This window comes from Copadichromis virginalis, linkage group LG4 (assembly GCF_057382275.1).
Source record: "Copadichromis virginalis isolate Kocher_CV1m ecotype Utaka linkage group LG4, C_Virginalis_male_GT1.1, whole genome shotgun sequence".
Lineage (NCBI taxonomy): Eukaryota > Metazoa > Chordata > Actinopteri > Cichliformes > Cichlidae > Copadichromis > Copadichromis virginalis.
In genome coordinates, this window is record NC_140621.1 from 17,967,463 (window position 1) to 17,978,559 (window position 11,097).

Genomic DNA, 11,097 nt, shown 5'->3' on the forward strand with positions numbered 1-11,097 from the left:
ATCTATCACGATATAAGCCAAATAACTATATTTGTAAGATTTAAATGTGCCGTTGCTCAAAAGTAAAATGTGAAATAATCAGCAGCTTGTTTTTATTTAAATATTTATTTCCCATAATAAGTTCAACAGGGTAGATGTACTTAAGGAACATGAGACTTTTTCAGATAAATAAAGGCAAATATTGCAAACTACACAAAAGGCAGCCGCTAAAGCGTTTAAGTTTCAAAATAGAACAAACGAAACAGACTAAATTGTCAATTCCACTTAGAAACAAAATATTAATTCTAAAAATAAATCTTAGTTTGTTTTACAGAATAACAGACAAAACTGACTAACTTTTGTCAATATCAAATAAACTGAGAACTAAAAGGAAATTCTCAATCTCTCCTTGTTGTATAGCTGAGCTTTTCAAACAGTTTTAACAGTTACTTTAGTCTGACAAAAGCCGAATGATGAATTAGCGCTTCCAGTCAGAGACTGAGGCTACGTCCACACGTACACGGGTATTTTTGAAAACGGAGATTTTCCGTTTTCGTTTTAAAAAATAATCCCATCCATACATAAAGGCAGAAATGAAGGAAAACGCTGCTATGAACATGCCAAAGCAGCAGGTGGCGCTAGATTCCTAACCGTGCAGAAATGTTGGCCAATCAGAAGTCTAGAAGCCTCGGTGGGAAAAAGTAAACAAAGCTGCGGCATAGAAGCAGAACCGAGTCGTATGTGTGGAGGGACAGCAACTGTGTGTATATGTAAGCATTTAAACACTGCAGAGAGTAGAATTAACAGTAATAGTATTGTAGAAATTCATTTCACCGAAACAATAACGTGGCGCACAGTGTGACGCATGCACCAGTTTATTGTATTTCCAGACTTGCTTTCGGCATAATTTACAGTGCACGCTACTCTGTTTTTTGTCAGACTTGAAATAGCCGAAATACCTTCACACTACAGAACTTCTATGGCTCTTCCGTTTGACAATCTCTCCGGCATTGGAACCATCATCTGTTTTCTCTTCGGTCACGCTCGGTTGATTTTTCTAGTCGGCACACTCATTTCCTCCATTACCCGCTGGCTGCTTCCCAAACAAACACACGTGCGGCTTGGCACTAGTGCTGTACGTAACAAGTTACGCGACGTGACGCTGCGGCTGTGATTGGTTCGGCTCTGCGCTACTTAGTTTGGATTGGCTGACCTTTTTTTATTTATTTTTTTATTTTTTTTATTTTAAGAGGACAAGAGCGGCCAGGTCTATCGCGATAGCTTAATTTCTCTATCGAGTAAAAGTTATATCGCGATACATATCGTTATCGTTCTATCGCCCAGCTCTACTATGTAATGAAGACATCATTCTAACAGTAACACGGTTCACTATTTTACTACCGATGATGAAATTCAGTCAGTACATTAGTCAAAAGACCAAATATAGGGAGTGCAGAATTATTAGGCAAGTTGTATTTCTGAGGAATAATTTTATTATAGAACAACAACCATGTTCTCAATGAACCCAAAAAACTCATTAATATCAAAGCTGAATGTTTTTGGAAGTAGTTTTTAGTTTGTTTTTAGTTTTAGCTATTTTAGGGGGATATCTGTGTGTGCAGGTGACTATTACTGTGCATAATTATTAGGCAACTTAACAAAAAACAAATATATACCCATTTCAATTATTTATTTTTACCAGTGAAACCAATATAACATCTCCACATTCACAAATATACATTTCTGACATTCGAAAACAAAACAAAAACAAATCAGCGACCAATATAGCCACCTTTCTTTGCAAGGACACTCAAAAGCCTGCCATCCATGGATTCTGTCAGTGTTTTGATCTGTTCACCATCAACATTGCGTGCAGCAGCAACCACAGCCTCCCAGACACTGTTCAGAGAGGTGTACTGTTTTCCCTCCTTGTAAATCTCACATTTGATGATGGACCACAGGTTCTCAATGGGGTTCAGATCAGGTGAACAAGGTGGCCATGTCATTAGTTTTTCTTCTTTTATACCCTTTCTTGCCAGCCACGCTGTGGAGTACTTGGACGCGTGTGATGGAGCATTGTCCTGCATGAAAATCATGTTTTTCTTGAAGGATGCAGACTTCTTCCTGTACCACTGCTTGAAGAAGGTGTCTTCCAGAAACTGGCAGTAGGACTGGGAGTTGAGCTTGACTCCATCCTCAACCCGAAAAGGCCCCACAAGATCATCTTTGATGATAGCAGCCCAAACCAGTACTCCACCTCCACCTTGCTGGCGTCTGAGTCGGACTGGAGCTCTCTGCCCTTTACCAATCCAGCCACGGGCCCATCCATCTGGCCCATCAAGACTCACTCTCATTTCATCAGTCCATAAAACCTTAGAAAAACCATCCATCCATCCATCCATCCATCCATCTTCATCCGCTTTGTCCGGGGCCGGGTCGCGGGGGCAGCAGCCTAAGCAAAGAGGCCCAGACCTCCCTCTCCCCAGCCACCTCCTCCAGCTTATCCGGGGGAATACCAAGGCGTTCCCAGGCCAGCCGAGAGATGTAATCTCTCCAGCGTGTCCTGGGTCTGCCCCGGGGCCTCCTCCCGGTGGGACATGCCTGGAACACCTCACCCAGGAGGCGCCCAGGGGGCATCCTTGTCAGATGCCCGAACCACCTCAGCTGGCTCCTTTCGATGTGGAGCAGCAGCTGCTCTACTCTGAGCCCCTCCCGGATGGCCGAACTTCTCACCCTATCTCTAAGGGAGAGGCCAGCCACCCTTCGGAGGAAGCTCATTTCTGCCGCTTGTATCCGCGATCTCGTTCTTTCGGTCACTACCCACAGCTCGTGGCCATAGGTGAGGGTAGGGACGTAGATCGACCGGTAAATTGAGAGCTTCGCTTTTACACTCAGCTCCCTCTTCACCACGACGGACCGGTGCAGCGTCCACATTACTGCAGCTGCAGCCCCAATCCGTCTGTCGATCTCCGGCTCCCTTCTCCCATCACTCGCGAACAAGACCCCGAGATACTTGAACTCCTCCACTTGGGGCAGGAACTCATCCCCGACCCGGAGTGGGCACTCCACCCTTTTCCGGCTGAGAACCATGGCCTCAGATTTGGAGGTGCTGATCCTCATTCCCGCTGCTTCACACTCGGCTGCGAACCGTTCCAGTGCGAGCTGGAGGCCCTCACCCGATGAAGCCAACAGAACCACATCATCTGCAAAAATCAGAGATGAGATTCTGAGGCCACCAAAGCGAAAGCCCTCCGCCACTTGGCTGCGCCTAGAAATCCTGTCCATAAAAATTATGAACAGAACCGGAGACAAAGGGCAGCCCTGGCGGAGCCCATCACCCACCGGGAACGAGTCCGACTTATTGCCGGCAATGCGAACCAAGCTCTTGCAACGGTTGTATAGGGATCGAATGGCCCGTAGCAATGGGCCAGACACCCCATATTCCCGCAACACCTCCCACAGGACACCCCGAGGGACACGGTCGAATGCCTTCTCCAAGTCCACAAAACACATGTAGACTGGTTGGGCAAACTCCCATGCACCCTCAAGTATCCTGGAGAGGATAAAGAGCTGGTCCAGTGTTCCGCAACCACGACGAAAACCGCATTGTTCCTCCTGTATCCGAGGTTCGACTAACGGACGAACTCTCCTTTCCAGCACCCTGGCATAGACTTTCCCAGGGAGGCTGAGGAGTGTGATCCCCCTGTAGTTGGAACACACCCTCCGGTCCCCTTTCTTAAAGATGGGGACCACCACCCCGGTCTGCCAGTCCACAGGTACTGCCCCTGATCTCCACGCAACATTGCAGAGGCCTGTCAACCAGGACAGCCCTACAACGTCCAGAGCCTTCAGAAAAACCAGTCTTGAGATATTTCTTGGCCCAGTCTTGACGTTTCAGCTTGTGTGTCTTGTTCAGTGGTGGTCGTCTTTCAGCCTTTCTTACCTTGGCCATGTCTCTGAGTATTGCACACCTTTTGCTTTTGGGCACTCCAGTGATGTTGCAGCTCTGAAACATGGCCAAACTGGTGGCAAGTGGCATCTTGGCAGCTGCACGCTTGACTTTTCTCAGTTCATGGGCAGTTATTTTGCGCCTTGGTTTTTCCACACGCTTCTTGCGACCCTGTTGACTATTTTGAATGAAACGCTTGATTGTTCGATGATCACGCTTCAGAAGCTTTGCAATTTTGCAACTGCTGCATCCCTCTGCAAGATATCTCACTTTTTTTGACTTTTCTGAGCCTGTCAAGTCCTTCTTTTGACCCATTTTGCCAAAGGAAAGGACGTTGCCTAATAATTATGCACACCTGATATAGGGTGTTGATGTCATTAGACCACACCCCTTCTCATTACAGAGATGCACATCACCTAATATGCTTAATTGGTAGTAGGCTTTCGAGCCTATACAGCTTGGAGTAAGACAACATGCATGAAGAGGATGAAGTGGACAAAATACTCATTTGCCTAATAATTCTGCACTCCCTGTATATGGATCCTTTAACTGACCGTTAGTTGGCACTGGGAATATGATGGGCACACCATGCAGTTAATGGGATCCTACCATTAACTGAAAGAGAGAAGGGGGGCAGAAGTTCTGAAGACAGCAAGTGTAGTGGTACAGTCGAGGTATACAGAGAGATGGGGAGCTGGATTTAAATGCAAGCGTGTTAGGAAAATTTAATAAACGAATGAAAACTTAAAATGATCAGCATCTGACTGCATGTCAGTGATATTGGGTGTCTGAATGTCTAAATAAGTCTCATAGGCCTAAATGCAAGTTTTAAGACATTTATAATTCCTGTTTGACCTGCTGCGCACCAAAAACAAGCACAAGCAGAAATTTTGGACTTTTTACTGTATTTTCATAAGTTTTACAGCTTTTCCTACTGATAAAAACCTCCATTACGGACATTCATAATACACCAAGCAATTAAGCAATAAACAATTAACCTGTCAAACCTGAATGCCCACACTACTGGAAGCAAGAGGGAGAACATCTGGTTTAAAGGGATGCATCACCAGATCTGTTATTTAAATATAGACGTGTGGTATCCACAGAAACATCAGAATCTCAGATAAAAGCTTACAAAACCATTTCAACAACCACCAAGCAGATACAACAGCAAACGATTAAAGAGCACAAGAGGACATTCTAATGAACTCCCAGTTGCCTTGGCTATTTTGCTTTCACCACAATAAAATCACACTGCTGCACTGCTCTAAGTCTCTGCGTGTTTTGTTTCCCACCAAAAATCTTTATTTTCTGCATTATTCAGAAAATATACAAGTGAACGGTATTGTCAGCCTCTGTTTTTTTTCCCCAAAAAAAGAAAGCCTAATTTCTGCTATTCAGTACTGAAGGAACTTTCACAAATCATGTCAAATTGCACAAAGCTAAGTTATGTCTGTTTCTCACTTTCTAATATAGAAATTTTTGCTAGACAGTGAATTTTATACATGGATTTCTTAGAATTTAAGTCCAAAGAGCTGTGCTGACAGATTGCTTTCTTTGTTGCAGCATTTTGTTTATCACTTAGAAAAACAGTAAAATGTGTACCTTTTTCACACTGATAGAAAGGGGAGTTTCACTGGTTGAGCCCACTTAAGATCAAAGAGGTCTGTATGCGGCCCATGATGTAAAATGAGTTCGACACCCCTGGTTGATACAGTACAAACATTTTCTATAGAATTATGTCTTCATTACTTAGGAATACTGCTTCCTGCTGACTTATTCATAGTGCTATATCACATGCTATAATATTTCATAACTAAAACACAAGATAGCGATTGAGCCTCTGTAATGTAATGCCAGTTTTTATTCAATATATTTAGATATTCATTCAATTGATCAAGGTATATAGTCAGACTTTTATTGTAATACACACTACCACTGAACCCAATGGCATTCAATCAGTACTGATCCTGAAACAATACAATGGCAAAAAACAAAACACAAAACCACTAACTTAAAAATAAATTATTAATATTTTCTAACTATTATTATGAATAAACAAAAACTTAGATGTACTCATCATGGAAATGTATAGGGTAATTTGTTTTCTCACTGTGCGATTAGTGCTGAGATTTACAGTCAATGTGCTTTCTATCTATTATTTTAATATTTTTTTAAGTATTGTTTATATGTCGTTAGTTTTTCTTATTTGTTTTTGACAGTGATTTAATACATTTATAACAGCAAAATCAAAAAGTAATAATTGTTATTGATTTTTTTAAACAACAACAACAGCAAAAACGGTGCTATATCAATATACCTTCTTGGCAGATGCATGTGTACATTTCATGACTACCAGAACCATCATGGTTTAAGCATAAATTGATTGTTTATAACCGGTGAGATTGAGCTGCATACTTGTGAATACCTACTTTTTAGTTGCTTGCAGTGCTAAAGAACATTGTCTTTGCATAAAGAGATCGGCATACATTGACAAGATAGCTGAAATCTGGGTCAGATCTCAGCTACACACCTACAAAGTTTCATGACTGTATCGTTGCAGCGTGAGTGCACTGACTAATCTGTCCACTGAAAGACAGACATGCAGCTTTTGAAAAGTACTCAAAACCAACTTTGCGGTTGTCTCAGCATCAATAGGGGTCCCCAGGACTACATTTTTCTACAATGATGCAAACACAGTCATGCAAGGTGAAAACAACACCAACCATGGTGTTGCCACTGGTAATAAAATAATAGCTATAAATATTTTTAATAAATACACTTACTGATTTCTACTGTAGCACTTCTACTGTACCTTTTAGAACACTGTGGAAACAATTGCCAGTCCTCACTATTAATTTAACTCCAAGGTTAATTAGAGAAAGGACTTGATGAGAAGTCCTTTAAAATTGCCCAAATTAAAATTGTTCTTTAGCTATTGGACACTTTTCTTAATGTTTCTTGGACAACTGTCTGTCATTTAGACGTTTCTCCCATTGAAAACGCTACATCCAGATGAACAGGATCAGAATGGGATTTATTTACCTGGATGATTGAGCATGCATCAAAACATCATTTAGATGTTGTTTCACACTCATGAGTCCTCAGGTAGGTACACAGGTAGACCTGATAGACATTATATTACCCAAAGTATTTGCTTATCTGCCTTCTTACACATATGAATTGAACTGAAGTGATATCCCATTCTTAATCCATAAGGTTTACAGTTTTTCTCGATTGCTAAAACACATTTCTTGAAACTACGCCTCATATCCTCACAACAGTAAACACAAATCCATAACATCTCACTCAATTTCCCAAACATCCTATTTCCAGGTCAAAATGAAGCTCTACACCCAAAACTATTCACTCCTGCTGAAAAACCAAACTTTGCCCTCAGACATCAAACACAAGCCCTCAAAAACACACACACTACAACAGAGTTTTGCACACTGGTACAATTAATTCAAAACAATAGTTCCAAAACAAATAGGTTGCTTATGGTTCTCCCCTTCAAAACCCTTGTCACATGATAAACACAAAAGACGCAACCAATGTATGTACAGTGGCACATTGTCATTCATGTACTATACAGTACAACACACACCAGAAACATTATCCCACCTCAGCATCTTGTCTTTGGTCTGGGTCAGGCCAGAGAATCTCATCCACATCACAGGCTATATTGGCCCCAGCCAGGCAGCGGGGGTAAAATCCTCTTGCATGCCTGATCCACCCCTGTCATGCATCTACTGATATGTCTAGGCAGGCCTCTTCCATGGCCTGAAGGAGGTGAACACGGACATAAGGTTCTCGGCCATACACTTTCCACCGCCATGCCGAAAATAACTCCTCTATCGGGTTTAGAAAGGGAGAGTATGCAGGCAGAAAGATATTAGAAAACCTTGGGTTATTGGTAAACCAGTCATGAACCAGAGCAGCGCGATGGAAGCTGACGTTATCCCACACAACAACGTAGTGAGGCTGCTCTGGCTGTGCTGGTTCCCTGTAGTCCAGCTGGAACATATGTTGTCTTAAACCATCAAGAAAAGCAAGGAGAAGCATAGTGTTATAGGGTCCTAGTACCCCATGGCGGTGGAGTACCCCTCGTTGGCTGATGGCTGCGCACATAGTGACATTCCCCCCACGCTGACCAGGGACATTTACAATAGCCCGATGGCCAATTATGTTCCTCCCCCTTTTCCTTCTTTTGGTCAGGTTAAAACCTGCCTCATCCACAAAGATTATTTCATGGGGAACAGGCCGTCCTTCAATCTCAAAGATTCTCTGCAAAACACATAACACAGTAGAGTCAATCGGTACCCTGAACCACAGTTCAAGAGTGCTGAAATGGCAGCATAAACTGCCATGCTGTGATGGTACACAATACTTTATACAGTATCAAAACTCATACCTGAACATATTCCACACGTTGGTTTTTCACTCTGTCAGAGTTTCGTTTGAAAGGGACTCGGTATGCCTGTTTCATCCGGAATTGATTCTTTCGGTCAATTGTGGAGAGGCTGATGGCATTTATGCCTCGAAAAAGATGATCATCCTCAATCACTCTCCTTTGAATCTCTTGCAGGCGGATTACATTATTTGCAATTACCATGTTTACAAGTTCCCTCTCTTGCTCCTCCGACAAAAGCCTTAACCTGCCTCCACCAGGTGGTCGTCTCTGTGTCCTACAAAAATAGAAGCACTCATTACTGTAACTGTCACACATTCATTTTACAGGCAAATAATGGAAACATACTGAAACTCAAGACACATAAGTTCAGTAACTTAAACGTTACTGTACAAAGCAGTCTTACTGCAAGTACACCTACCTGTTTTCCTCCCTGAAGGTTCTGATGATGGAGGCAACAGTGAAGCGACTCAAATTTGGTTGTACTCGTTGCCCAGCCTCCCTCATAGTCATCCCATGGACAAGGACATGGTGAACTAAAGTGGCTCGAATTTCATCCGAGACTGACTGTCTTCTTGCCCTTGCTCTTCCCCTTCCTTGTCGCCGTCGTTCTCCACCTCCTTCACCACGTCCTCTTTCTCCACCACGTCCTCTTCCTTTGCATCTCTTTGGATCCATTGTTTCAAACCTGAATGAGCTGACTTTGGCCCTTTTATCTATCTATCGCAGGTTCTGATTGGTGTGTGCTAAATTTTGACTCCTAGTGTTTCCACCTGGTTAATTGTGTGCTAATTGAGCTCAAGCTATGCTGACTTAAGTTAACATTATTGCATGCTAGTGCTTTCTAAATGACTACATGGTGTAAGCACTGTAAAATGTAGGGATTTGTGTGTAGAGTTTTGCAGTAACAGTTCACCAAATTTGAGTCATGTGTCAAAGCAGGGAATAGTGTTTATAGTTCAGGGAAATGGGTGAGCTTTTTGAACAGTAGCGTTACGGTTTTGAAATTTTAGTTTAGAGGCCTGGTTATAGTGTTTAAGCAATCGAGAAAAACTGTAATATGATGTATGACGCTTTGCAGCTCTAACAGCTTCAACTTTTCTGGGAAGCCTTTTGACAAGGTTTAGGAGTGTGTTTATGGGACGTTCTGACCATCAGGCACTGATGTTGGACGTAAAGGTCTTGCTCAGAGTTTCTGCTCTAATTCACTCCAAAGGTGATCTTTTGGGTTGCCAGTGAAGTTCCACACCAAACTCACTCATTTCTGTCTATATGAAGCTTGCTTTGCGCACTGGTGCAAAGTCATGTCTAATGCAAAGTCATGTTAGAACAGGAATCCTCAAACTGTTCACAAAAATTTGGGAACATGAAATTGTCCAAAATGTCTTGGTATGCAGAAGCATTAAGAGTTCATTTCACTGGATCTAAGGGGCCAAGCCCAACTCCTGCAAAACAACCCTCCACCAACCCCTCCACCAAACTTTACTTGCACTTTTCTGGAGTCCAGTGGCATTGAGCTTGGTGATGTAAGGCTTGGATGCAACTGCTTGTCCTTGGAAACCCATTCCATGAAACTCTCTACTGACTGTTTTTGAGCTATTCTGAAGGCTACATGAAGTATGGAGGTCTACAGGGATTGACTTTGCAAAAGGTGGAAACCTCTGCATACTATGCACCTCAACATTTACTGACCCCACTCTGTGATTATACATGGGCTACTACTTCGTGCCTAAGTTGCTGTCATTCCCAGTCACTTCCACATTGTTATAATACCACTAATAGCTGATTGCAGAATATTTAGTAGCAAGAAAATTTACTAGTGGGACTTGTTGCACAGATGCCATCATATCACAGTACCATGCTTAAATTCTCTGAGCTACCTGAGAGTGACCCATTCTTTCAAAAATGTGGTAGGAACAATGAACATGCCTAGGTGCTTGATTTTACTGTATATGCGTTTTGCCTTGGAAGTGAATGGAATGCCTGAACCTCAGTGATTTGGATGGACAAAATATTTCTTTGGCAATATAGTGTGCAACCCAGTATTAGCAAAGCAAAAGGTATATATGGGCCAAGGATTTCAGAGAATGGTTGACTGCAAAATGTCTCTGTAGGTTCTCAGTCATCTAGGTAATGGTAGTTTTGTGTTTGCTTGTTTTTTTGAAAACCTTATCACGGAAGATGATAGGTAAAACATCTTCAAAAACCTAAAGATGTTGCTTTGTTCCCATGTTGATGCAAATGATTTTTCATCAAAATAATAAAATGTGGATTTTTTTTTCATTTTTAAAAAGTTTTACCTCCGAACCTTAGACAGTTCTTTTTATGTTGATCTAAACAGATTCCAACTAAACTGACGACACATTGCACTTTGATATGATCTCAGTTATTATATTTCTTTTCTTAATTTTTGTTTTCAAAAACAGAAGAACATTTGTAAAAACAGCACAAATAGGATAATATTTGCGGAAACAAGACAGATTACTAAAAAGACTAGATCAGCTGGATATTAAGATGTGACTCTTTGAGATGTTTAATGCATAAGAGCAAAAGCTGAGGCTGTGTTTAAGAAGATCAAGAAAGAAAATAATCAAAGAGAAAATACAAATTAATAAATAACTGGTAGTAATAATGAATATAACAATAACCAGATTGGCAGCCTGTCCAGGGTATACCCTGCCTCTCACCCTGTGACAGCTGGGATATGTGCGAGCTATCCGTGACCCAGAATTGGATAAGTGAAAGAAAATGTATCTAT

At 41.9% G+C, this 11,097-nt stretch overlaps 1 protein-coding gene across 1 annotated transcript; it reads right to left on the bottom strand.

The window, feature by feature from the left end:
- Positions 1–5,791: 5,791 nt before the first annotated feature.
- On the bottom strand, positions 5,792–10,547 carry LOC146711194 (uncharacterized). The gene is made up of 3 exons (XM_085453924.1): positions 8,761–10,547; positions 8,343–8,616; positions 5,792–8,215 (listed from the first exon to the last, which is right to left on the bottom strand). The coding sequence occupies exons 1-3, from the start codon at positions 9,015–9,017 to the stop codon at positions 7,670–7,672; spliced, it is 1,077 nt and encodes a 358-aa protein (XP_085310050.1). The 5' UTR covers positions 9,018–10,547; the 3' UTR covers positions 5,792–7,669.
- Between the last annotated feature and the right edge of the window lie 550 nt (positions 10,548–11,097).